Source organism: Phascolarctos cinereus, unplaced genomic scaffold, assembly GCF_003287225.1.
Source record: "Phascolarctos cinereus isolate Bilbo 61053 unplaced genomic scaffold, phaCin_HiC Scaffold_9;HRSCAF=440, whole genome shotgun sequence".
NCBI lineage: Eukaryota > Metazoa > Chordata > Mammalia > Diprotodontia > Phascolarctidae > Phascolarctos > Phascolarctos cinereus.
In genome coordinates this window covers 207,748,103-207,775,986 of record NW_027556402.1, presented here as the reverse complement: position 1 = coordinate 207,775,986, position 27,884 = coordinate 207,748,103, and the positions used below count along the sequence as shown (strand labels likewise).

Sequence of the window (27,884 nt, the reverse complement as noted above, 5' to 3'; positions counted from 1 at the left end):
CTCTTGAAACTCTAAGTGTATGATTTAGGATGCTATGATTGCTGAAAATAGTCTGACAGACTGCCTAGATTTTTAGAAAGCAGATTTCAAGGATTCAGAGAAACAACAGAGTATTCTATGAATTAAAATTCTAGGGAGTCTGAGGGAGCCTGCCCATGAGGGATAGAATGCTCTGAAGAATGACTAAAGACACAATGAAAAACAATCCTGATGAGGAGGAAAAGGGGGACATGTGGAAAGAGCCCATGAAAAGACATAGGGAACTCATTAACCTACTTTCACTTTTTTAATAAACATCTATAAAGAGGCTGATAGCAAGGGTAGGCAATGGAATAGTATAAATGTTTAACAACCTAGTATTATGCTACAAACTTAGCATGAACTGGCAAGGAAAGTTGAAGACCATAAAAAGAGATGGGGGCCTGTTATATTGTGGAAATGAAGAAAACAGAACCAAGAGAACAATATAAATAATGACCACAGCAAGATAAAAGAAAACAACAGCAAAAGACATCAGAATTCTGATTGCTCTAGTGACCCTGAATCTAGAGGACTGATAATGGAACATATATCCCTCTTCTCAATAGACAGGTGGGGGACTATGGGCATAGAATGTTGTCTACACTACCAGACATGACTGATGTATTAATTTATTCTCTTCATTAAAAGAGAGGATTTAAGGTAGGGAACAGTTACTAGGAAGGAATGGTGATGCCTAGTTTTTTTAAAAGTATAAGTAAAACTTTTTTTAAAAAAAAAAGGAAGTCCAGTAAAAATTTATGGCTCATGTTACCTAAAGATAACCAAAATTTTAGGCATGTGAATTTTCATATGACTCCATAAACAGTTTTAAATCCAGATCCTTGAAAACATAACTGATGGCCTTCACATATACGAAGGCCAGCCTTACAATGGAACAGAATAGCTAGCCATATACTAATATAATTTCAGTGGTACTAAGAAGGTTTCTCAGTTTAAAAAAAAAAAAGACTCTTCTACAAATCTATCATAGTGCCTAAAATCCTGCCACTAAAGGTTCATTCCTATACGGGGTCTGAAGGTCCCTATTAAAATACAAAGATCTTTTCCCCAAAATCCTCCCCTCCTCCCAACTTTCTTATTACTGTCTAGGGGACCACCACTATCCCAGTCACCAAGGCTCACAACCTCAGTGTCATCCTCCACTCATCACCGTCACTCTCTCTACATATCCAATCAATTGCTAAATCTTATAGACTATTGGTTACAGAGGCAACACCAGGCAAGAAACATCTAGTAAGCACTAACTACTAGGCATTGTCCTAAGCACAGGAAATATAAATAGCAACAAAAAGAAAGCCAGTCCCTGCCCTCAAGGAGCTTACAGTCTAGTGAGGTAAGATAACACACCAAAAAGAACTGAAAAGGGGGTGGGGGAGACAAGGTACCCATATGGAGGTACGGTGTCAAAATCCAGAAAAGTCAGAAGCAGAAGAACCAGGAAGGGGATAAAGGTTGAGCATCCAAAAGCTCTCCCTAAAAGGGAGGCCCTAGGGGGAGGGACTCACCAATGGGAGAATGGGGCTGGTATTGTAGAGGAATGTTCTGGGACGAAAAGGATGCAGGGGAAAATGTAGTTGTCATTCGGCATTGGAAATAAAATCACAGGCTCAATCCAAAAATAAACAGATTAATGAACAGCTAGAGATAGAGAGAGACATTCATAGTACTCACAATACTGTTGTGAGGCTCAAGTGAGATAGTATACGGAAAGGGATTTGCAAAACTGACATGCTATAGAAATATCAGTTATCATGACATATTATTGCAAGACCGTCACCCAATAAAACCTAACTTTTGAGGAGGAAATGTAGGAGAAAACATACAAGTACCTCTGGATTTCCAAATACACATAGAGATCAAATCTTGGAGCTAATTTGACACGGAATGCAATTTGGGAGCTTAAATAAAACAAGGTAGAAGCAACCATATCTCCACTATTACAGACACAGAATGTCAGCAGATTCCTTCCTGTTTCCAAAGACTTAATTTTGACTCTTAGCTTGCATCTCTAATCCTTCATGTTCCCACCTCTCAAGGAAGAAAGGGTCAGATGGGCAGCCTCTGAGAAGCGTAATGAAGAGCCCTTGAACTGTGGAGACGGGCCTCAACTAAAAGGTTTCTCCATCTGCTTGCTCCAGGGAACCTTTGGAAGGGAGCAGAGCCCTGTGGCCCACTCAATAAGCATCCATTAAGTGGTAGCCCAAAACAACCATTTCCTGGTGGTCAATTTTTTGATGATAAACCTCTTCAAATTTAAACTAGTGCTCAGACAACAGAAACACAGTCCATTGCTGGGTCCATATTTGCGACCTTTCCAGCTTGACAGAAACCAGGACCAGAGCTTGTGTTCTCTAGATGGCCCCTTTTAACTAAGCAGCTCTAGGGATATGGGCACCTACAAGTGTCTAAAGTTCCATTTCCCCCACTGGGCACGTGGGAGATGCTGCATACATTTCAGCAGCTCATAGGATCTCTACCAAGCACCCAGGGGAGTCTCTCACAAGCCAATCTGTCTCCAACCTCTTTTCCTAAACTGGTTTCACATTACTCCTCTCCTTGAGCTCTACCTTATACCCAGATTGTCTTTGTCCTCCTTAATGTTTCCCATATTAACAATCCATCCCTAGCCTCAGTGTTTTGATACACACTGTCCCTCCCTTGCCTGGAATGCCCTCCCCCCTCACTTCTACCTCTTAGAATCCCTGGCTCTCTTCAAGACTTACTTCAAGTATTCCTTCTACTTGAGACCTTCTTTTGGTCTCCTCAATTATTACTGCTCTCCACAGCTGTCTCCACACCCCACCATTACTCTCAGTTTTCTTAGTATATATCATTCATTCATTCATTCATTCATTCATTTATCTGTTCCCCTCCCCCCAACAGAATGTAAACTCCCAGAGGGCAGGACAGTTTGAGTTTTGTCTTTGTATCCCTAGCACCTAGTACAGTACCTGACACATAGTAGGTATTTAACACATGCTAGTTGAATTAAATTGCAGTGTTAGATCACCACAATGCACAAATGTATGTCTCCAGAATGCTGTACTTGCCAAGACTTTCCCAGTGGGGCCAAAGATGGGCAGGCATTGGACCCTAAACACCTATTCTTTCTCTTCTCACAGACATAGCCTGGAGTACAGGAGGAGTTGGGGAACTTTACTCAAAGAGAAAAGGGGCACCTTATCAAACCATCAGACTTGTTTTTCAAACTGAAAGACAAATACTCATTAAAATCTAATACTCAGATCCAAAACAGACATGTAGCTATCCAATTAGTAATGAGAAAGGGATGCCAAACATCACCCTTCTGTCCTGTTAATTAGCACCAGAGAGAAGAAATTGAAATGCTTTACCTCTGTTCTCTCACAGACCCAAATCCATCAGCACACAATAATAAAAATAGATAACATTCCTATTACGCTTTGAGGTTTGCAAAGTCTACGTTCACTTGAGCCTTACAACAATCCTATGAAGTAGGTGCTATTATTATCATCCCCATTTTACAGAGGATGAGACTGAGGCAGATAGGGGTTTAGTGACTTGCCCAAGCTGTGGGTGAGTGTCTGGGGAAGGACTGAATTCGAGTCTTCCTGATTCTTTTATTTTTTTTGGCTAGGCAATGGGGTTAAGTGACTTGCCCAGGGTCACACAGCTAGTAAGTGTTACGTGTCTGAGGCTGGATTTGAACTCAGTTCCTCCTGACTTCAGGGCCGGTGCTCTATCCACTGTGCCACCTAGCTGCCCCGGGTCTTCCTGATTCTAAAGCCAGCACTCCATCCACTGGGCCACCTGGAACAACTTAGATGAGCAGCTAAAATGAAGAATGCTTTCCACAGTAAGATATAATGGGTTGATCACTACAAATCAGAAGAGAATCACAGGATCTCTGAGCTGAAAGGGACCTCTGGGGTTATTTTATCCAATTTAGTCCTGAATAAGAATCTGTTCTATAACCTAGTCCAAATGTATTCATTCATCCCTTCTGGAGGGACCTCCAATGAGGGTGAGCTCAGACCTCCTGAGCCCATTCCACTTGGATTATTAAAGAAATATGTGTAAGGTGTAGGGATATGACATACTAGTAAATTTGAAATGAAAGAAAAAAAATATGTGGTTCTTGAATAAACTTTAGTATAAGTAAAAACTTCTCTTTGGCCCTCAAGCATCTCCAATATTTGGACCCAGGCTTTGGCCCTGGCTCTGCCATGAACTTGCTGTGAAGCATTGGGAAAAACACTTCCACTCTCTTATCCTCAGTTTATTTATCTGCAAAATGGGGAAAGGGGTATTGGATTAGATAGTCTCCAAGGTTTTTTTCAGCTCTATACCTACTATATTCATGTGCTCCATAGGAAACTACACCCTAGGTGTCCAGAATATCTTACAAAAAGAAATATCATTGGAGCAAACAGGCTTTCCTTCAGTCAACACTGAAGTGGACCAGACCTTCAATGCATTGGGCAAAAGCACTAGAATTGCCCTGGCCTCTCCAGACAGAGTTGTAAAACTGGGCCACTGGCCACAGTGAGACCCTAACCCAAGAGTCAGTGCTCTCTCTGGTGAATGTCGTCTCTCCAAGAACCTGGAGGAAGGAGATAAAGCCAGGCAATTCCAAATAGCAAGGAAAGTGCCAATAATAATGCTAGCACAAGTTTCTATTGAATTTTAAGTTTGTAAAGTTTTTTAAGGATATACACATACATATACATGCATACATACATGTATGTATATGTACATATGTATGTGTATGTATATGTGTGTATATATGTATATGTATATATATTATATATGTATGTGTGTATATATACATATATATATTTCAATCAAGAGTAACAACAACCCTGTGAAGTAGCTGCTTAAAGGGTACCATGCCCCGCCCCGCCCCAAGAAATATAAGTCCCTTGAGGTCAGGGACAGTTTTTGTTTTCTTTTTATCCTTTCTGCCTAAAATGGTACCAGGCTTAATCAGTGCGTGTTGATTGATTGATTGATTGATTGATTGATTGGATTCAAATGGTTCAGGTGGAATTTGAGGTCTCCTTGACTCCAAGTCCAAGGCTCCATCCAGATCACGGATGAAATTTACAAGTAAAATAACAACGAACTAGGCTTTTATCAAGTCAGAGAGCTGGAATGCCCTTGGGAGATCATATACTGACCACTTCTTTCATTTTTTAACTGTGGAAACTGAGGCCCAGAGAGGGATCATAGAATAAGATGCAAAGCTGGACATGTCTTTAGAGGTCATCTAGCACAAGCCCTTAATTCTCTTTCTAGGACTGAGCCCCACAGAAGAGAGTGAGTGACTTGACAAAAGTCATTGAAGCAGTAAGGAGGACTTGAACAGAGGCCCTCTATCTCTGTCCCTTATTCGTATGAACTGTCGCAGGACTGGCATTTGTTGTTACAGAGGATCAAAAGTCCAGAGTTAGAAGGACTCAGAGGCCATCTGGTGCCACCTTTTCATTTTACAGATAAGAAAACAAGACAAATGATGTGAAATGACTTGATCATTCAGTTAGCACATCTCAGAGATGGGATTTGAATTCAGGTTCTCTCGTCTTTGAGCCTGCGCTCTTTCCGTTGTGCCATGCTGTCTCTCCTCCCCTTCCTTTCCACCACTCCCCTGACTTATCTAGAATACTCCTTCTCCCTTTGGATTTCACTCTCCCCACTCCCCACTCATTCTGTCTCCGTACACAGCGGCCCCAGCTTGTACTTCTCATTCAGACCTAGAAGATGGTACCTCAGGCTACTGACCCATGAGTTTTCTCAGAGCTAGCTGGTAAGACTGTTTATGAAAACAAAAGGGCAATAAAATCCTGATTCACACAAACCCAACTGAGAGGAAGCTTCAATGAACCAGAATTTTTGACCAAATAAACCCCAAACACTTGAGCAAACCTCTATTATAAGGAGAACCTCTACAAACTGTGGGGGTAGGGAGTGTAGGGAAGGAGTGAAAGCCACAGAAAGCTACGTGGAAGCTGAAGAGGAAGAAAAAAGCCAAATCCCAAGGACTGAGAATTTATTTAAAGAGCTGCTTTCAGACTCAGCCCAAATTCCCTAAATCACCTATATCTACATTCCAGAACACCCAGGATCACAGCTTTCCAGGGCTTTAAGGAACCTCAGAGGTCACCTAGGGGAACCTAAGGACTCTTTCTACCCTATCCTTCTTAGGTTATTATCCAGCTTTCACCTGAAGACCTCCTGAGTTGAGAATTTTTGCCCCTTAAGACAGCCTATGCACCCTACTTTGAGAGATTTCTAAATATTAAATTCTCCTTACATCTAATTAAAATCTACCTCTACAATTTCTACCCATTTTACTCCTAGTTCTGCTCACTAGGGCCAAGCTGAAAACAGCTGATCCCTCTTCTCCAAGACAACTCTCTCAAGTATTGGAAGACAGTGATTATGTTCCCCCATATCCCCACTCCCTAATATAATCCTGGAGAATAAAAGATCCTCAGTCACCCAACAAAAACTTAAGCTTTTTCACTTGGTTCAACTTCCTAAAATAGGAAAATGGACTCAAATATTTTACAAATATTTTCAACAAAGGTTTAAGTCAAGAGCAGTTTCTGATTACCCACTATTATATGGGAAAATTCCTTAATCCAGAAATTCTTGTTCCATAATCACTTTAGTTACTCAGCTTTTTTACCCTAGACATGCCAAATGAATGACGGGGGTAGAGAATGTCTCAAGTGCTCTAAAGAAAATTAACTCACCCACCACAGCCAGGTTGTGTTCAGACCCACATGCTACCTGGAAAAGAAAAAAAAATTAGACCAGGAAAAGAAAAAATACACAGCAATCCATTTCCATGATTTATAAAGAACTAATTCAGTTTTTAAGAAAAAGAGGCAGTCCCCAGTTGGTAAATGGTCAAAGGATATGAACAGACAATTTTCAAGGGAAGAAATCCAAGCTATCTATAGTTACATGAAAAAAAATGCTACAAATCATTAATAACTTCTTGTTGTCGTTGTTATTGTTGAATCATTTCAATTGTGTCTGACTGTGACCTCATTTGGAGTTTTCTTGGCAGTGGTTTGCCATTTCTTTCCCCAATTCATTTTACAAAGGAAGAAACTGAGGCAAACAGGGTTAAGTGACTTGCCAAAGGTCACATAGCTAGTTAGTTTCTGAGGCCAGATTTAAACTCAGAAAGATGAGTCTTTCTGACTCCAGGATTGGCACTTGATCCTCTATGCCAGTACTGCCCATCATTAATAACTTTTTGTTGTTAAGTCATTTTTCAGTTGTTTCTGACTCTCCATGAGCCAGAACTGGCCCAACCATTCTGGAAAGTAATTTGGAACTGTGGCCAAAAAGTTACTATATCCTTTGACCTAGCAATATCTCTACTAGGGCTATATTGAGATCAAAGGAAGAGGGGAAATTTATTATATATATATGTGTGTGTGTGTGTGTGTGTGTGTGTGTGTGTGTGTGTGTGTGTGTGTGTATATATATATCAGCTCTTTTTGTAGTAAAGAACAACAAATTATGGATATGTACATCAATTGGAGAATGGCTGAATATTATGATATATGAATATATTGGAATATTATCTAAGTGCTCTAAGAAATTATGAAAGAGTCAGTTACAAAGAAACCTGGGAAACATGCATGAACTAATACAGAGTGAAGTGAGCAGGCAGGAGAATAATTTCTACTATAAGAACAGTGTTAAAATGAATGATTTTTAAAGACTTAAGAATTCTGATCAACACAGTGATCAACCACGATTCCAGAAACTGACGATGAAGAACGTTAACCTATCCACTTCTTGATAGATAGGTTATGGAGAAATGTGCAGAATGAGACGTGTGTTTTTGGATTTGGCCAGTATGGGAATTGTTTTGCTTGGGAAAAAAAAAAAATATATATATGTATGTGTATACACACACACACACAACACATATGTATGCAGTTTTGTTTTACTTTTATTGGGGAGGAGGGGGCAAAGTGGGAGGGAGAAAAATAATGAAATAATGCTTGATAATTGAAAAAATGAAATATCACTTAAAATATACAATGATATTATATTAAAGAATAAAAATACAAAACACACAAAGACCAAGGAAAATATGCATAATGTTTGATATTCCTGAGAGCTGAGATTTAGAAGGAAGAGACTCCAGACCTTGGGGGAAAAACGATCCTATGAAAGGGAGATGGAGGCCCATGATCACGTCTCCTGTGGGCAAAGATCATGCCTTGCCGAGATTACTTCTGAAGAAGCCATCATTAGCAGAGGTGGGGGAATAATTGCATCATACAGTAGCCCTCTATTTCAACTAATCATTGCTACTAGCTAAGATCATTTGTTTCTACCTGCTTAAGAAGGGCAAATGCTGTCAGGACCCTCTAAATTTTGGTATCATGCAGCAAAGCCTCAATTACCCCTCCCTAGTTACAGTTCTGCTGTTCATTATCAAAAGGAAAAAAAAAGATAAAAACAACTCAATCTACAGAATTTTAGCTATTATGGAGGGGGAAATGGTGAAAAAGACTGTGCAGAGAGGTTGTGACATTTTAAGACTAGCTTTTACTATCAGAGGAGTGTTAGTCAGACATAAACACAGTCCTGTTCTACGCTGATGCCACCGAGCACAACCAATGCATTTGTTATTCCATCAGTGTTAGTTAGCCATGTGTAGAAGCAATGTAGCATAGTGGAAAGAATGGTGGACTTAAAAATCAGGAAAGTTGGACTCATACTCAGTATATATCTTGGGCAAATCCTTTCACCTGACTCTCAGTTTCCCTCTCTGCAAAATGGGGGTAAGAATACCTGTTCTGTCTACCTTACAAGGTTATTGAGGAAAGCACTAGGGAAATAGGAGTCATTAGCATTACTATTATTCATCAGAAACAGACAGTCTCTCATCATGCAGACCCTTTTAACTACTCGTAATATTTTGGAAATGCTTAGAACTCTGAATCTACAACTGGGTCAAAGTGTCTGAGTTGTGGATGGTAACTCTTCTCTGCCTCGCAGTTTCCATTTGGGGCAAATTTAACTCCTCCTAAGAGGCAATGAGAGGAAATAGCCAGAAACTCAGTGGCAACAAGGAGCCCCCTGGGTCCTAATTAAGAGGAGCTACTGGCCCTGGAAGACCATCCCATGAGCCTCTTCTCACTACTGCCAAGCACTGGCTTGCCAGCCTGGAGAAAGCAGATATGCTTCAGCTGGCCTCAACTTACCCAGAGAAAAATGGTAAAAGGGAATGTGCCAACACCCTCAACACATATTCAAGGCCTGAACAAAACTGAGATCAGGGCGAGCAGCCCTGCTCTTAAACTCCTTCAACCCACCAGGATCCAGGGAAGCCCACCTCTGACTCAACCAGAATACTGTGTTTGCAGTGGGGCAGGGGGCAGATAGGGCTAATGTTAGTGAAAAGAGTGCTGGTCATTTGGAAGAGCCCCAGAAAGTGGCCAGGATACTGACTCTGGGTTTCTTTCCCGTGGAGGTAAATGAAGAATACTACCAGTGGGTAATGTGTGGGAGAGTAGGTCTACCATGTCTGGATCCTCCACTTGGGATACTGTCCTTCTCTCACTGTGCTGGGGGACCTAGGGAGCTGCCAACCTGTCACAGGTGCTGAAACACAGGCCCAAGAAGGAGAAAGGGCACATACATTCTCCAAGGGCCACTCCTTAGTCTCTGGATTTCTCAATCCACTCATCAGTAGGTTTCCCAACCTAGAGATGTCTCCACCCTGAGGCCCACTTTCCTGATTGATGAGTCCTTAGCTTGGACCAAAGTTTCACAAGGTACCTAGGCCATGGTCACTTCATTCCCAGCTCTACTCAGTTTCTAGACTTCCGCATTGGCCAGAAGCCTTGTACCCTGCCCCCTTCTAGATCCCCTTTATGTCTTTTTTTTTCTTTTATTGGTATTCCCAGGACTAAGCACAGTGCCTGGTATATAGTAATTGCTTAATAGATGCTCTATCTATCCATCCATCCATCTATCTATGTATATATCTTTCTACTTCTCTACCTACACATGTATGCATGTATGTATGTATCCACTTACCTATGTATCTTTATCATCTATCTATCTATCTGTCTGTCTACTTACCCATCTTTCTTCCTTCCTTTCTTTCTTCCTCCCCTACCTACCTCCCTTTCTTTCCTTCTTTCTATCTACCTACATATGTATGTATGTATGTATGTATCTACCCATCTACCTAAGTATATATGTATATATCTCTTTTTCTTTCTTTCTTTCTCTCTCTATCCACCTACCTATGTATCTATTTGTCTACCCATTCATTCATCTATCTATCCATCTATCTACATATGTATGTATGTATGTATCTATCTATCCATTTACTTAAGTATGTATGTATCTCTCTCTCTCTTCACCTGCCTATGTATCCATCTGTCTATCCATCCATCCATCTGTCTACCATCTACCAGTATGTATGTATGTACGTATGTATGTATGTATCTATCTTTATCTATTATCTATCTACCCATCCATCTATTTTTCTATCTACCCATCTACCTACATATGTATGTAAGGAGAGTATTAGCACATCACTCTCTTAGAACCTATGTGCCCAGTGCCCCAGTACCTCTACGATAAAACACAAACTCTTTACCTCGGCATTTAAAGCCCTCCACAGAAGGTGTTAGCCTATCTTTCCAGGCTTATCTCTTCTCAGACACTCTAGATTCCAACCAAACTCTTCTGCTTAGAGGTCCCCAACTCAGAAATCCATCTCTTACATATGTTCCTTTGCAAAAATTCTCCCCTCACTCAATCAATAAATTAAGCACTGAACATTTATTCAGCACCTACTTCTACGGGCCAGGCTTTCCCGCCTCATCTTCACATCTAAGAATCTCTAGCTTCCTTCAAGGCACAGCTCAGGGACTACTTCCTCCAGGAAGCCTACTCTCCTTTCCCTGGTTGTTAGTGTTCTCTCCCTCCTTAAATCATCATGCCTTTACTTACATGTTCAGGCACTGTATTGTGTTATTCTAACAGATGGTAAGCCTGAAGGCAGGGATCACTTTTTTTTTTCTTTTCTTTTTGTCTCTGTACTCCCAGCTCCAATTGAGTATAATATCCTTAAGGACAGGTCCTATTTCCTGTATTGTCTCTGGTCCCCAGTGCCTTGCACTAATAAATGCTTATTGAATTGGTTTGGACTGGAGTAGGGAGTGGTCCTGACTCCAGATCATACCTGTCTCCTGTCACATTCAAAGTCCTGAATTAAATAACATTGCAGTAGGTAGAGAAGCCACCATTTTAATAAGGTTACTTCTTCCCCTCCCCTTAAAGCACTGAGCATAGGCAGTTGAGATAAAAATTAAATAGAAATAGAATAGAAGAATAGAAATAAAAATTTAAAATCTCTTTTTCTTCTCTTCTGTTGCCTTTTGAAGACACAGTTGTGAGCGTTGTACCAAGGAAGACCAATCACAGGTCATTAACTACCTTTGCTTCAACCCTATGGAATCTTACAGGTGGAAGGGCCCTCAGTGACCGTCTGGTCCAAGCCTTCTCATTTTACAGGGGTGGAAGCCACCATGCAGAGAGAATTAAGCTTGCCAAGGCTGCTCAGTAAGCTAACAACAAAGCCAAGGCCAGAATCCAGATCTTCTGCTTCCCAGGCCATTGTTTCTCATCGATAAGACCCAAATTTAAAGGACTGAACATCATCTCTGTTTGGCGGCTAATTGCTAGCCTCTGTGAAATCACTCCCATCCCCCTCTCTGTGTATTCATTTCTTCCCAGCCCTAACTACATGGATCAAATCACTCATCTCCCACGAAGTCCTCCCAACCCACTCCAGCCCACAGAGAAGCATCTCTCTGACCTCACTTCCTGGAGATACAATTCATGGAAATTTAATCACATACTACCTTGTGACATCTCTTATGTTGTTTAACTTTTTGCATATATTTATCTTCTTTCTTGACAGGGACTAAGGTGTAGTGAGAAGATTGCTAGACTGAGTATCAGGAGAGACCTGGGTTCATATTCCACCGCTGATCTGACACTCACTAGCTGTGTGACCATGGGCAAGTCACTTCAACTTTCTGAGTCTCAGTTTCCCCATTTGTAAAATAAAGATAATAATAGCACCTACATCGCAGGGTTGTGGTGGGGCTGAAGTGAGATGATGTATGTAAATAAAGCACTTTGCAAACCTTCAAGCACTACATAAATGTGAGCTATTAAGACTGTCTTTGTTAATGCCAACATGGCTTAGTGGACAAGTAGGCTGAACGTCAGGTCAGGAGGACCTGGATTCAAATCCTGCCTCTTGGCTACTCACTAGCTGTGTGGCCATGGGCAAATCACTTCACCTTTCTAAGACTCAGTTCCTGTAAGATGAGGAGAACTAGATGACCTTAAAGGTTCCTTCCAGTTCTGAAGCTATAATCCAGTGATTTCCCCAACTAGACTGGGTGCTCCATCAGGGCAGAGACCTGCTGTGTCCTCTTCATCTCTGTATCCCCATCCCCACCCGACAATGCCTTGCAGAGGGCCTCATCCACAGAAGGTGGTCAGTCACTGGAAGGTCCCTGCTTTCAGAACCATTTGTTTTTATCCCAGGCAAGGCTGTGATCCTGCAGAAACATCATTTTGGGCACCCTTATACTGCCAAGCTGGGGCTCTAGCTTTCTTTAAACAAGAAGCTGATCTATACAGGGATCCAAGAGCAGGGGCCTCCCTGAATGAAATGAGGGAGATGAAGAGAGAGAGCCTTTGTGCATGAGACCAGTTATTTTTTATTTCTTGTGACTTGGCATAGAGGTCAAGGCTCATAAACCACACTCCACAGAATCTGGGGCCTGAGTCCTTGGTCAGAGCTATTATTAATGATGCTGTGTTTCTAACTCCTCTTGTTCCCTGGCCCTGGGAAAGCAGTAGCCAAATGAAGGGCTGTGCAGGCAATGATCACTTGCTCACTCCCTCAGTGAGCATGGAGTAAGCGCTTACTGTGTGTGAGGCACTGGGCCAAGTGCTGGGGATACAAAGCAAGGCAAAAACAGTGCCTGTCCTGAAGGAATTTACATTATACTGGAGAAGAGATAACATGAAAATAACTAGGAACATATAAGCTAAATACAGATATAATACATATAAGTAGATACGCTACTTTATATAGCATATGTAAAGCTAGGAGGTTTAGTAAATAGAGCTCTGGGCCTAGAGTCAGGAAGATCTAAATTCAAGTCTGGCCTCAGACACTTCCTAGCTGTGTGAACCCAGGTAAGTCACTTGATTGCTGTCTGCCTCCGTTTACCTATCTGTAAAATAGGGATAATAATAGTGCTTGAGACCTCTCAGGGTTATTGTGAGGATCAAATGAGATAATATATGTAAAACACTTAGCACAGTGCCTGGCACATAGTCGATGCTATATAAATATTAGCAATTATTAATACTGTTATGATTAATCTCAAAGACAAAGACACTAGTTAGCTGCTAGGGTTCTCCATCTTTTTGTTTTTATGTTGTGGACCCCTTTGGCAAACTGGGGAAACCTATAGATCTCTTCTCAGAATAATTTTTTTAAATAATTGAATGAAATGCTAAATTTCAGTTGGAGGTTAGTGAAAAAAGAAGGGAAGTAATTTTTTCCCCAATGAAATTCACGACCCCCCCTGAGATCTCTTCATCAATCTCAAGTTAAGAACCCCTGCTTGATTAGCAGAACGTTTGTCAGCCACCTGCCATGGTTCCTTCTCCACGGAGGGCTCTTTGCTTCCTGGCAGTTTTAACCTTTCCCAGCCACGAACACCAAGAAAAGAAACCATATGTCCAGCCTAATCGAGGTCTGGTAGCTCATTGCTAATTACAAAGGGGACCTCAGTTACGCAAAGCAGCTGCAGCCAGACACAGATGGCCACTGAGACCCAGCTCTCTCTCCAAGGAGCCCTAGTGCACAGGGAGTTGGCAGAGTAGCTTTGACATGACAACCCAGGACTGCCAACTCCTTCCTGAAGGAGTGGACACCTTAGAGGCAAGCCCTGTCTGCCCTCTGACCTGACAATGCCAAAGGGGAGGGAATAGGAGGAGTGAGCAAACATTGGCTTTGAGGCTATATAAAGATTGGGAAGGGGGAAGGGGAGAACAAACAGCTGCTGGGGGCAGCAAGCCAGAATGAGCCCTGGAAGAAAGAATGCCACTTCTTTTGCCTTCCATCCATGTGGACAAGCGGAAGGCCCTGTCATCCCCAGCATTGCCCCATGGTCCCTGTTCTGGGCTCAGGGCCCTCCCCCCACAGCATCAGCACTGGGGTGTAGCAGCTCTGTATTGGCCCATGCGCTGTACCAATGATTCCAAGGTATAAAGGCTGATGCCATGGCAACAAGAGCTACACATGGGAAGGCATGTGATGGCTTTATGGGGGAAAAATTTGTAGCAAATTCTGTGTGGCTAAAGCATGCTGACACCATAATTTTGGGAGGGGGACGGGATACAGGAGGGGAGGAGGTGACTACATTGGCAAGCACGTCCCAGAACCCCAAGGAGTCCAGGACTGGGAGTGAAGGGAATTCAAAGGTGAACAGAATAAACAACAGAATCCCCAGCTGTCAGCCTCAGAGGGGAGAGGGGAGAAGGGTACCACTCCTAGGATGGCTCTTTGCAGCACAGAACCTCAATGTAAAATCATGCAGCCTCTCTGTCTGGTTCCTCGTAGCCACAGGAGGAGCCGTCCATTCTCTGGAACCAGCTCCCAGGGTGGGTGGGTGGCTGGCTGGCTCAGGGGAGGGAATCTATTCACAAACTGGGGCCAGGAAGGCTGAAGAAGAACACAGAGACAGGAGGGAAGGGGTGCTTGCCACATGCAGCTTTGGCTGGGCCACTGCCCAAATCCAATTTCCATCTTTTTAAGATTCAGGATGGCAATTAGAATACCCAACCCAAATCAGAAAACCAACACAGAGACCAAGAGAATTTTGCATACAAAAGAAGTAGTCTTGCCAGTGGGCAGAGAACATGCCATTCAGACCTCAGGATGCAAGTTAGTGAGCATTTATTAAGTGCCTGCTATGTGCCAGGCTAAGCACTGACCAGGTGGGAGAGAATCACTTGTTCCGTATCTTTTTTCTGAGATAACCATTCCTCCTCCCACCATTCACATTTTGATATGTCAGGACTTAAAGGATCTGGCAACCTGCCAGTTGGGCCCTGATGAAGTGGATCCCCTCCCTCCTTAACCCCCAATCCCCAGGGATCTGTGGAGTGAAACTAGGGAACTCTCATGAGATCTTCTATCAACTGCACTCAGCATCAATGTTGAGTTTGGAAGAAAATTAACCTCCTTGCAAAAATCTAATGTCTCTTTTCATTAAGCACATTGGAGGTACTCATTAAAGACTTACTGATCGATAGAAATGGAGCTTCAACTGTGTCCAGTCAGCTCGTCAAGTTCAGCATGTCTAAAACCAAGCTCATCATCTTCCCCTCCCCCTCCCAGCCCCCACCCAGGCCAGCTCCTCCCTCTGACTTCCTTGATTTTGTTAATAACACCAACACCCTCTCCATCACCCAGGCTGTAACCTGAGTCACAGGACTTCTGACTTTTCCCTCTCCTAGCCTTTCACACTCAGTTACCAAGGTCTGCAGCTTCTACCTTGTCTGTATCTCTCACATCCATGCTCTCCATTCCCACCTTCACCACCCTCGGACAGGCCTTCAAGACTTCCAACCCGGGGCTGTTGAAACAGTCTCTGTCCTTCCTTTATTTTCTCTGTCTCTGATTCATTCTGTATGTACCACCCCGAGGTGTAGAGCATTCTAGAGTAGAATATAAGCTACTTGAAGGCAGGGACTGCTTTGTTTTTTGCATCCTCAAAAACTAGCATAGGAAGGAAGGAGTATTTATTAAATGCCTACTATGTGCTTATTAAATGCCTACTATGTGCTAGGTACTGTGCAAAGTACCTTACAATTATCTCATTTGATCCTCACAACAACTCTGGGAAGTAAGTGCTATTGTTACCCCCATTTTACATTTGAGGAAACTAAGGCAAAGAGAGGTTAAGTGACTTGTGTCCAGGGTCACACAACTAGTAAGTATATGAGGCATGATTTGAATTCAGGGTTTCTTGACTTCAGGCCCAGTGATCTATCCCTTGTGCCACCTAGCTACCATGGATACACACACACACACACATACTCTGCTCAATAAATTCTTATTGAATTGAATCTAATGCTGGAAATTCCTCTCCCTGTCTATAGGATAAAAGCTAAGCTTTTCAGCCCGGCATTTAAGGCCTTAAACAATGAGAGTCCCACGTACCTTTCTAGCATTATTGTCAAGCTACTTTTCTTGAAGTAACCCCAACTCTGGCCAAGCTGATCTATGAGGGATCTCTGGAATACAGGCTTCTTATTCCAATCTCCCTACCATTGCTGACATTGCTGCCTCCACCTCAGATGCTGTCCATGTCCCACAGAATCATGGAATTGAAGGACCCTCAGTCACCATCTAGTCTGACCATAATTTAACCAAGAATCCTTTCTTTAATTAACTTGACAAAGTAGTTATTTAAACACCCCAAGAGGGGGAATCCATTATCTTTTGGAAGCAGCCCATTGTACTTTGGGAATCACTTTTAACTGTTACAAAGTTATTCTTACCCTTTCTACTCCCTTTCCATCTTCCTCCCCTAGTTCAGTCCTACAGAGCCAACTCCATAAATTTAATCCCTTTTGTTCATGGATTTGGTTTGAGATTTGTTTGTTTGTTTGTTCTTTGGTCTAGACGTGATTTCTTTTTTTTTTTAAGGCAATTGAGGTTAAGTGACTTGCCCAGGGTCACACAGCTAGTACGTGTCAAGTGTTTGGTCTGAGGCCGGATTTGAACTCAGGTCCTCCTGACTTCAGGGCCGGTGCTCTATCCACTGCGCCACCTAGCTGCCCCTAGATGTGATTTCTTTATAGTACTGAAGAAACTCCCTTCACCAATGCAGATCAGCAAGTGCTCTGCAAATGTATAAGCCCAGAACAGTGGTGTTAAACTCAAATAGAAAATGGGAGCCATTAAACTCTGATCCCTGTGACTGCATATTGACTTATAAAACCACAAATTAATATTATTTATGTTCTATTGTACTTTTATTTATTTATTTATTTTGGCAAGGCAATTGGGGTTAAGTGACTTGTCCAGGGTCACACAGATAATAAATGTCAAGAGTCTGGTCTGAGACCAGGTCCTCCTGACTCCAGGGCTGGTGCTCTATCCACTGTGCCACCTAGCTGCCCCTACTCATTTATTTTAAAAAATATTTCCCAATCACACTTTAATCTGGTTCAGATCCTGTTTGATATTCATGGCCTCAACACTGAAATGTTAAATGACTTGGCCAGGACCACATAATCAATAGTCAATAAACATTAAGCGCCTGCTATATTTGAGGCATTGTCAGAGGCAGGACTTGAACCCAGACCTTCCTGACTCCAAGGTACCTCTTTCAAATACTTGAAACGGTCTTGAATAGTCTTTCAAACTGTCTTAGATAGTCTTTCAAATACTTAAAGACAACTATCACATACCAACTCCTTCCTTTTCCAAGTATTCTCCTCTCCAGGTCAAGTACTTCCTACTCCAACAACTGTTTCCTTGACTGGCGTAGTCTTAAGGCCCCTCACCATTTTAGTTACCCTCTTGCAGACATGCTCAATATATGATGGCTCATGTTAATTTTTTACTCAATTTTCCCTGTCTGATCCCTCCCTTCCAATCCTAACTTAGACTGTCAGCTCCAAGAGGCTGAAGATTTTATACCCTTTTGTATCATCCATTACTTTGCCTTATAAAACTGGACTCTCAATAATTGATGACTTCCTAATGAATGGGATTTTCCTAGGAAATCAGTGGAGAATTCCCTTTTCCGAAGTTATCTCAAAACTAGGGCAGCCTAGGGAATGCCCTGACTTGTCTCCCAAGCTCAAGACATGCATCAACAGCTACCTCCAGGACAGGACATCAGTAGGAAAAAAAAAGGGAAAATCAGAAAGAGGAGTGAGTTGGGGGAAGAAGCCACTTAAGGCATTCCATAATCCCACACCATTCTTTCAATCCAACTTTATCTCAGGATCCTCTCCTCCATGGAACCTACACTCTAGCCAAACTGGGTTACTCTCTTTCACTTGAAATACTTTTTTTTTGCCTCTGCCTTTCTCCCCTTCCAGAAAGCCCAACTCCAATGCCACTTCCTCCAAGAAACATTCCCTGATGGCCCTTACAATAACAGCCTTGCTTATGGACCTCATATATCATCTTTCTGCTGCCCCATTCTATTGCCCTTATGTAAAAACATGTATTGTGCCATTTTAATTTTGTGCCTTAATTCTCAACTAGAATATAAAGTGAGGGACTCTCTCTTCTCTCAACTTTTTATCTGCCTTCAGGGGCTGAGGGTGTTTAATAAATGATCTGAACTGAATTTGTTGAAAAGGTGATTCTGAGATTCTCCCGAGTTCTGGCTGGAGCCAGTCCAAGAGCACACTGCCTACTTATTGTAAAGTCAAACAGCAGGAGAGCTCTTTACCTCATGGCTCTCTCCGGGTTAGGAAACAGAAGCTGGGTCAGAGTTTATTCTTCTATCACCAACCCCTACTTCAAGGCTCCCAGGCTGGGTTTGTCAACAACAGTAGGACTTACACTAAGAACTTTCATTATCCCTCTAGGCCAGAGCTTTGGATCAGTAACAAACCCTACCAGGACTCTGGAGAAGCTGTGTCAAGGAGCTAAGCCACACCTCCCTGCCCTGGTTCCCCACAACTCTGGAAGGCTCCTGCCATGCTCTCAGTTCCATGATGGGCAGTGCCACCTGGTGCCTGCCCCTAGGAGTGCAGCTTGAAGAAGCAATGGCCCCCTTCAGCCCCAAAGGAGCTATCCATCAGCACCAAGGAAGCATACTCTAGGTACCTGCTGAGTACATTCCAGTAGGTGATGTGGTGGAAAGGAAGGAGAACTGGCCTTAGAGTCAAAAGTCTGGGGCTCAGTTCCTCAGCAGGGTACTCACTTGCTGCTTCCTCCTCCCATCTCTCACAGCACTTGACCATGAACTCTTCTTTGCATTTATCATTCTCACCCTTATACCAAAGTTACTTGCTTACATGCCATTCAATTTGATTCAATTCAATAAATATTTATTAAGCACCTACTATGTGCCAGGGATTGTGCTAAGCAATGGGATAGAAATAGGAAAAAGACAGTCTCTGCCTTCAAGGAGCTTAAAATCTAATAATTTGAAGTTTCATGTGCACAACATCCATGGGGTATTGACTTTTGTGCACCCAGTACTAAGCATGGAAAAGAGTAGATATTTAATACATAGCTTAGTGGAAAGTATGCTAGATTTAGAGTCAGGAGAACATGGGTTCAAGTTCCTGCCTCTGATACTTACTGACTGTGTGACCTTAGGCAAGTTTTCTGAACCTCAATTTACTCATCAATAAAATGGGTGTAATAATGGCACTTATATCATAGGATTGTTGTGAGGATCAAATGAGATAATGTATTTCAAATGCTTTGCAAAGTGCTATAGAAATGTGAGCTATTATTTTAATCATCATTATAGGAATAAAGCCTGGACCTGTGATTTCATCAATATAGGTAGAGAGATGAGGTCATGTGACCAACAAGATTGAGGGCATTTTCTCTAAACCTCATGACCTCTCGGATTTCTCCAAAATGGAAATTATATGCAAGAGATAAAGCAATTTCAGCTGTCTCCATCATTTAGGACATCAAAAACCCAAACAAGGTAGCAAATGAATGCAATAACAGCAGAGAAGGCTACTCCTTAGCCTCTAATATTCTCTCCTGGCATTTCCTCCATCACAACCTAGCAGCAGGTCTAAGCAAGCAAACCCACCTTCTTGCAACAGAATGCAACTCTACCCTCCATGGGTGCTATGGAAAACCAAAAAGCAAAAGCTTCCTCAGGCTGAGACAGCAGGGCAGAAGTGCTCCATCGTGCCACAGAACTCAGAGAACTCTGCCAGAGAACTAAGGAACAAAGAGAACTGGACCAGGATACTTGGGAGTGTGGTATTCCACCAAGCCTAATGCAAAGAACCCAGCATCCAGCCGGGGCCAGTTCTATCTCGCCCTCTCCCCAAGTCACTTGGAGTTGAGACCAAGAATGTGAGCTGCCCAATGTGGGAGGAGGCTGAGGTGTCTTTGAGTCCCCAGAGAAACTATCCTCAAAGGGGAGGAAGTCAGAAAGCGAGTCATTGAGAAAGATGATGAGAAGAAGGGGGAGGGGGAAGACTGAAATTACCAAAGATCTCAAGAGGAAGAAAATTCCATAAAGGACCTTGAACCTAACCAGATGAATCAACAGGGAAGATTAATAACAGAAAGGAATATGGCCTCCAGATCTGGCAAAAGAGTTCAGACATCTATGTATAAATATTGTAAGACAAAGGAAAATGAATCAACACCTGATGAGGCAGAGGACCCTGTGGATTCCCAAGAGAGTATAAAACCACAGCAGGATATTCTTGAATGGTTTCAAAAAGAAATATGAATTGTGAAAGCAAAAGTTATGGCCTGCACAGCAGGAAAAAAATGGCAGAATAGAAAAACTTGGACCTGTGGTAGCAAGTCCCATCAATGAAAGAAAAAAGAGAATAACCATTGGGAATACAAATATAGAAAAGTGAAAGTCAATCTAGAAGAAGAAAAGCAAAAAGCAATAACATTAAAAGAAAATATCTTCTCCATACAAGAGAACATATTGATTTCAGAGACAGGACGTGTAGGGAAAAACTTGAGGATTATAGACATCCAAGAAGAGCACAAGTCAAAAACTATGACCACTATAACACAAGAAATAATACAAGAAAACTTCTCAGAACCTCACTGATATAGAGCTATATTCCTCCCAGGTGAGGAAATTCTCTACTAATACAATCTGGCAACTTCTCTGCAACTTATAGTCTTAGGCAGGGGTGGGAAACCCATGGCCTTGAAGCCACAGGTGGCCCTCTAGGTCCTCAAGTGCAGATTTGTTCAGTAAGTTTGGGTTCAGTCAAATAGCCACACTTGAAGACTTATAGGGCCACGTATGGCCTCGAGGCTGCAGGTTCCCCCTGTGAGGGTTGCGTAAGGCTTTAAGAGGTTAAATGACTTGCCTACATCACACAGCCCTCAAGTCCAGAGGGCAGACTTAAATTCAGGTCTTCATATTCCCAAGGACAGAGCTCCCTCCCCTCAATCATAATTGCTTCTTATACTAGCAGAGAGACAAGACACAGACACAGATAATCATAATCCAAATAATACATGACAAGTGCAGTAGGAACTTTCAGAACAAAGAGTTATGTGAAATCCAAGGGCGAAGGCCAGTAATGGTAAGGGACATCAGGGAGGCTGACTTGGCCAGGGTCACACAGACAGAATGTGTTAAATGTAGAACTTGAACCCAGGTTTTCCTAGCTCCAAGGCCAGCTCTTTATCCACTACAGCTGCCTCTCCACCATCATTACATAATTGTCAAATTCAGTTGAATTGAATCCACCCTTAGGGCAATGCTACATAGGCTCATGATGAATGCTTCTGCTCAGATGAATTTAAACTGAGGCTCCACACTCACAGAAAAGGGCCCCAGTGGCCTCAGTCTCTTAAACAATGCAGTCCTCCAGAGGCCCCTCCTTCCATGAACTCCCCTGCAATGCAGAGGCTGATTAGGCAGGATGTGCAGCTGTCCTCCTTGGCAGAGGCTGCCCTGGGGGGCTGTGTACTCAGGACTCAGTCGAGGGTGCTTATTTTAGCCAGGCAGGCTAGGCACGTTGTGGAGATGAATCGTATTTATCTTGGAACATTACAACATTAGGCAGGGTGCATCTCAGCCACCATCTAGGACTGACTATGTGCTGTGAGTGCTCAGCAATCACAAGAAATGCAAGACGCAGCATCTTCTGACACCTGAGCTTCAGAGAACACTGGATTCCATGACTGAGGAATTGAGCCACAATTCAAGATGAGCCTTCAGGCATCTTAAAGCCAAGCCCAAGCCTGAGTCTCGGGCTGTTTACAAGTCAGAAATGCCCTCGCAGTTGGAAGGCTAGCCTCAGGTTAATATGGAATCAATTTGCTCCAATGATGTCATGTCAGGGGTAATGAGGGGATGCCAGGCCAGAGGGGGTGGTCAATAACTAGCCTGAAGTCTTCCTACTTCTACCGTCCTAAAGGCACACTAGCAGCAGCAGTTACAGTAACAAGTCTTACTATGATAGCACTTCAAAATTAACAAAACACTTCTTTAGGATCATAGATGGAAAGCTAAAAAGGATTTCTGATACTGTGTAGTCCAAACCTCTTCATTAGTTAAGAAATTTGCCCAAGATCACACAGGTAGTAATCATTGCAAGTATGACTGAACCTAGATCTTGACTCCAGAGCCTTTGCTGACTCTAACTCAAGACATTTCTCTGAATGATAGTGCAGACAGCATTATTCTCATTTTGCAGGTGAGAAAATTGAGACTCAAAGAACTACTAATAAATACCAGGGCCAGAATTTAGAACCCAAGTGTCCTGTCTCCAAATCCAATAATCTTCTTAACTATAATATTTTGCACGCAGGCCAAAGGTCAAGGGCCTTTATATCTGCTCTGAAAATCCAATGCCAGGCTCGTGCTGACCACTTCTCAGAATCTTCAGACCCAACTACCATCCAGAGACAGCTGGGGAAGTCTCTTGGCTCTGATAGGCCAGCTTTTGCCTTGTCTTGCCAGGGTCAAGGCCTTCATGCCACTTCCTGCCCCACTCAACCCCACAGGGTTGCCCTTTTAAATACTCTGTTTGTCTGTCTATCCCTCAGGGAGTCAGGCAGGTCTACCCAAACTCAATCTCAAAAGTATCCTTGGGCAGATGTTTGCAGCTGCTTGCTAGACTTTATCCACTCAGCAGACTAGGCTTATAAAAAAAATAATAAATAAAACCAGAATCAGATAATTGTGTTATCTCTGGGTTTAAAAGTCAAGGGGATGATAAGATGTGACAGAGAGATCAAAGTTTATCATTGCAAGCATGCTTCCGTATTATCATGAGCATAAAAACACAGCACAAAGAATAATGATGACTGTATCTGAACATTGATCGTGCTATTGGACACAGACTGACAGCCTATGTTTCTTAGGACAGAGCCCCAATTATAAGAGAAAATGGAGGATCCAATCAGTGTGGCTGCCTGACTTCCTAGGATGGCTAAATAAAAAATCATGTTCCCCTTTTGGATCGATCCCTATCTGATTGATACTTGGGCACATCATTCTCTACCACAGCCATGACTCAGCTCAGATCCTGGACCCAACCTCAAACACCATCTGACCTGTGCACAGCCCTATACAGGCTCATCCTGCCCAGGTAGAAGGGATGCTCCCAAATGACAACCATGAATGACAACCCTTTCCCCCTTCACTTACTGTTACCTGGTGTGTGTGTGTGTGTGTGTGTGTGTGTGTGTGTGTGTGTGTGCCAAACCAGCCCAGTCCCCTATCAGCCAACTCATCAGGACTGGCTAAGGTCAGCATCTATAAGGAATAGGATAGAGCTTTCTTTCCTCTTTGAAAAGCAAACTGCCAGCATTGCGGCTCACACATGTGATCCTGTACCCATTAACGATACACTGTGGTCAACCTAGATCCTTCACTTATGATCCAGTGACTAGGCTATATGGTTTTAATGCATTAACTCCAAAGAGAGTGGAACCCAAGGATAATCTATGGCCCCAGTGATTTGGCAAGACACTATAGGACATGTGTATAGTTTCCTTCTTCATGTAAAGAGAAATCACCGTGAGGGCAATCTCTCAGCCAATAGTCAACAAGCACTTTTTAAATGCTTAATACACGCCATCACTGTGGTGAGCACCAAGGATACAAAGAGAAGCAAAAAGATGTCCTTGCCCTCAACTACCTTCCATTCTAATTGGCAAAGACAATCCATTAAAGGAGAGCTGAAAGCCGGGGAAAGGCATAAGGGCTGGTGGCTCAGTCTAAAGAATCATGGAAGGTTGAACTGGGGCCCTTTCCCAAAATGGAGGTTCTGGAGAGAACTCACCAATGGGAGGAGCCTGCAGCAGCTGAGCATCTGCCTCATTTTTAATTGGCACCTCTCAGGCCTAGCATAGTGTCTGGCACACAGTAGACACTTAACAAATGCTTACTGATTGATTATCCTAATGGAGTTTTATTCAATGCAACTCAACAAACATTTCTAAAGTACTAACTGTATACGAGGGTCTCTACTGAGGTCTCTACTAATGGCTTGACCTCGGGAGGCTTATATTCTTCTGAGGGGGAACATATAACACTCACATAAATAAGAAATACAAATTAATACAAGGTAAGAGAGGAGGGGAGGGGAGCAGAGGAGGGTAAGGAAGGAAAGGAGGGGAGGGAAAGGTAAGGAAGGGGAGAGGTAGAAGAGAAGAAAAGGTGAGGGAGGGGAGAGGACCAGAGGAGAGCAAGGGAGGGGAGGAGGGAAAGAAATGGGAGGGAAGGGGAAAGGTAGAAGAGAGGGAAAGGAGAGGAAGTGGTGGCGAGCAGAGGAGAATAAGGGAGGGCAGAAGGGGAGGGAAAGATAGGGAGGACAGAGGTAGAAGAGAGGTAAAAGAGAGGGAGGGTAGGATAGAGGAGGATGTGCTAGACAGCACCAGTAACTGGAGGGGGTAGGGGGAATCATGGAAAATGTGTAGGAGGGGGTACCTGAACAGTACTCTGAAGGAAGTTCTGCAAAAAAGAGATATAGAGTGAACATGCATGCTTTCCTTTTTGACCATACAATGCATTAATGTCTGATCATTAATTTACTACTCCAAAGGTATTTCAGAAGGTTCAGCCACTCCGAGGCTGGGTACAGTCTGGAAAGATGCTTCCCTTCTCCGGGAATGATTGGAACAAGGGAGGTGGCTGTGCCATGTACGCTATACTGACCTGACTGCACCTGGAGCAGGATGATAGATCAGGAGCTGCAAGGGCCCTTATGAGATCATGTTTAACAGATTCATTTTATAAATGAAGAAACAGAGGCCCTCAGTGCCTAACATCACATAGCCAGTAAACCCCACAGCTGTCCTTTGACTCCACGGCCAAAGGTGCCTTTTCTATTATGCTCAATTCTGGGCTCTGCATTTGATGGAAAGACAATGACAAGCTGATGAATCCCCGCACAGTGAGGGTGACCAGTGAGGATTAACTGGGGGTGTTTGAGCTGGAGAAGAGAAGACTGAGATGGGTCTTGGTGACTGTCTTGGAGTATCTGGAGGACTGTCATGTGGATGACGTGGATGAGAACAATTGTTGGCCCCCAAGGGCAGAAAGAACAAGGACTAACAAGGTAGGGGCAGGGGAGGATGGAGTTAAGGCAAGGAGGATGTTAACTCAGAAACAGGGCAGCCTCTAGAGATAGATAGTGAGCTCCCTGCTACCAGAAGCCTTCACACAGAGACTTAAGACAAGCACGTGTCACGGATAGGGTAGAGGTCACTTGTGCTTTGGGTGCTTTGCGTAGGGCTGAGGTCCCTTCTGGCTTGAAGAGTCTAGAATTTTCTCAGGTGAGTTGTATGAACCATTGTGCAAATAAGAGGCTAGTTTATGTTTGAGAAAAATAATTCATATAGATCTCAGGGTAAGGCACTGCACTCATTGCCAGAAAGACCTGGGTTTCAATACCATATCTATATTACCATTAATTCTTACTATTCAATAGCATCTTGGTATTACTATTCATTAGTACTATATTGCAATACCATTGCTGTATTACTAGCTATATGACCTTGGGAAGTGGCTTAACTTTTCTGAGCCTCAGTTTCCTCATCTGTAAAATGGAGAGAAGACTACTATAGCACCTCCCTCTCAGGGTCGTTTTGAGGATCAGAGAAAGGAGGAAAACAAGCACTCGGGCACTGTGCTGAACACTTTACAAATAGGATCTCACTGGATCCTCACCACAGCCCTGGGAGGCAGGTGCTACTATTACCATCTCCACTTTGCAGATGAGGAAATGGAGGCAGAATAGGGTTCAGTGACTTGTCCAGGGTCACACAGCTAGTGTCTGAGACTGGATTTAAACTCAGATCTTCCCACCTCCGGTCCCAGTGGTCTCCACACTATGCCACCTAACTGCCTGTAATCAAACAAGAGACTTTTGTAAAAGCTTTGCAAACCTTAAAGTACTATCCAACATCAGTCATTATTATATTAAGAGTCCTCCTCCCTCCCACTCTATCTGTCCTCAAGAGGAGAGGCAAGGATGAAGCAGGGCCAAGGGGAGAGAGATGAACAGGGTGATTCCACAAAGGGGTCCAACCCAAGCCTCCAGTATATAGTCAATGACCCCTGACCCCATTGAGGGTCTGGACTCAGGAAAGGAACACCACAGCAATGAGTCCCTTAAAGGCGACAGTTCAGGACTGGCTGGAAGAGCCAGAGTGGGCTGGAGGTCCACTGTGGGACAGCAGCATGCTGCAGGCCCCCTGCCCCCAATGTTAGCTATTCTCAGCACCATGGGACAAAGGCCCAGTAACCCTCCCCCAAATCCACCCTCTAGTTCAGGGCAGAGGGAAAGGAAGTCGGGGGAGAGAAGCAGGTAGCAAAGAAGATCCAGTATATAAAATCCACTCTGCACTAAGAACACCAGGTGATTGCTTCTCCTGTCAAGCTGGCTTCAAGACCCTGGCCCACTGGTTTCCTGCAAAGAGACCGTGATCACACTTTGGCTTTTTTCAAAAGAAATGTTTCATGCAGCCTAGCTCACAGCCTACAGGACAAGTTGTTCTCCTAGAAGATTAGGACTCACCGTGTAACCCTGACCCCCATCCCCACTGGCCATCTGCTCTGTTTCCCCCTCTATGTCAACGGCTGGTGCCTGGAGCACATTCTGTCCCTGTCTCTGCCCTGGTGATAACCACCCCACCCCCACTCTATTTCAGCTTCTGTGCCTTTCCAGCACCTAGTAACAACTTGGGGCCCTGCAGCTACTTACTGCAATTAGACAGAAATGAACACAGTAGAGCCCAGTGTGGAAAAGATGCAGTCCCCAACCCCCATGAGTAAGGGACAAGGGACAAAGTCTTTCTGTCTAAGCCCACATGATGCAAAATGGGGCCAGTCGTGTATCTTAAGCAAGAGCACTGTAGGAAAGAAGGGCCCCCAGGCTCCCAACATGGGAGAGCAGGACCCTGTCCCTCCCCCTCCCAAGAAGCCCCAAGCTAAATGAACACAGAGCTTGGCCCCCTTCCAGGAGATGCTCAGGGGTGAAGGACATTCTCTGTTGCCATCCATGCCTTTGCACTAGCTGTCCCCAATGCCTGGAATGCACTCCTTCCTCACCTCTGCCTTATAGAATTCCTCTTCCAGGCATTACTCAAATATCACCTTCTACATAGAGCCTTTCTTGATCCCCTCAATTGCTACTGCCCTCCTTCCCCAACTGCATCCTATTTCACTATTTTCATTTATGGGTATTTACTCTCCCTACATTTATTCTGTATATATTTATATATGTACTTGTCTCCCACATTAGAAAACATTAGAGCAGAGATTTTTTCATTCATTGTCTTTGTCCCAACCCCCATCCCTAACACCTAGCACTTGGTAACAGTAAATGATTGTTGGTTAATTGATAAGAAACATCTGTGGAAAGAGCAAGGGTGGGTTACCATGTCAGACTGACTTGCCTGGGAGGAAGGGAAGAGGGCATCTCAGGAAGTAAAGGGAGGGTCTGGCAAATTAGAAGAAATAAAAAGGATCGCTGATTCAGGCTGATTCAGGAAGTTGGCCCATATCTTGTCTTTAGAGGAATTTCCTCCTAAAACTCCACAA

General features: G+C 43.3%; 1 protein-coding gene across 1 annotated transcript in view; it reads right to left on the bottom strand.

The window, feature by feature from the left end:
- SERGEF (secretion regulating guanine nucleotide exchange factor) overlaps positions 1-27,884 on the bottom strand; it is a 239,972-nt gene that overhangs the window by 88,831 nt on the left and 123,257 nt on the right. Inside the window, 1 exon segment of the mRNA XM_021005400.2 lies at positions 6,780-6,816. Within this exon segment, the coding sequence (XP_020861059.1) occupies positions 6,780-6,816 (37 nt within the window).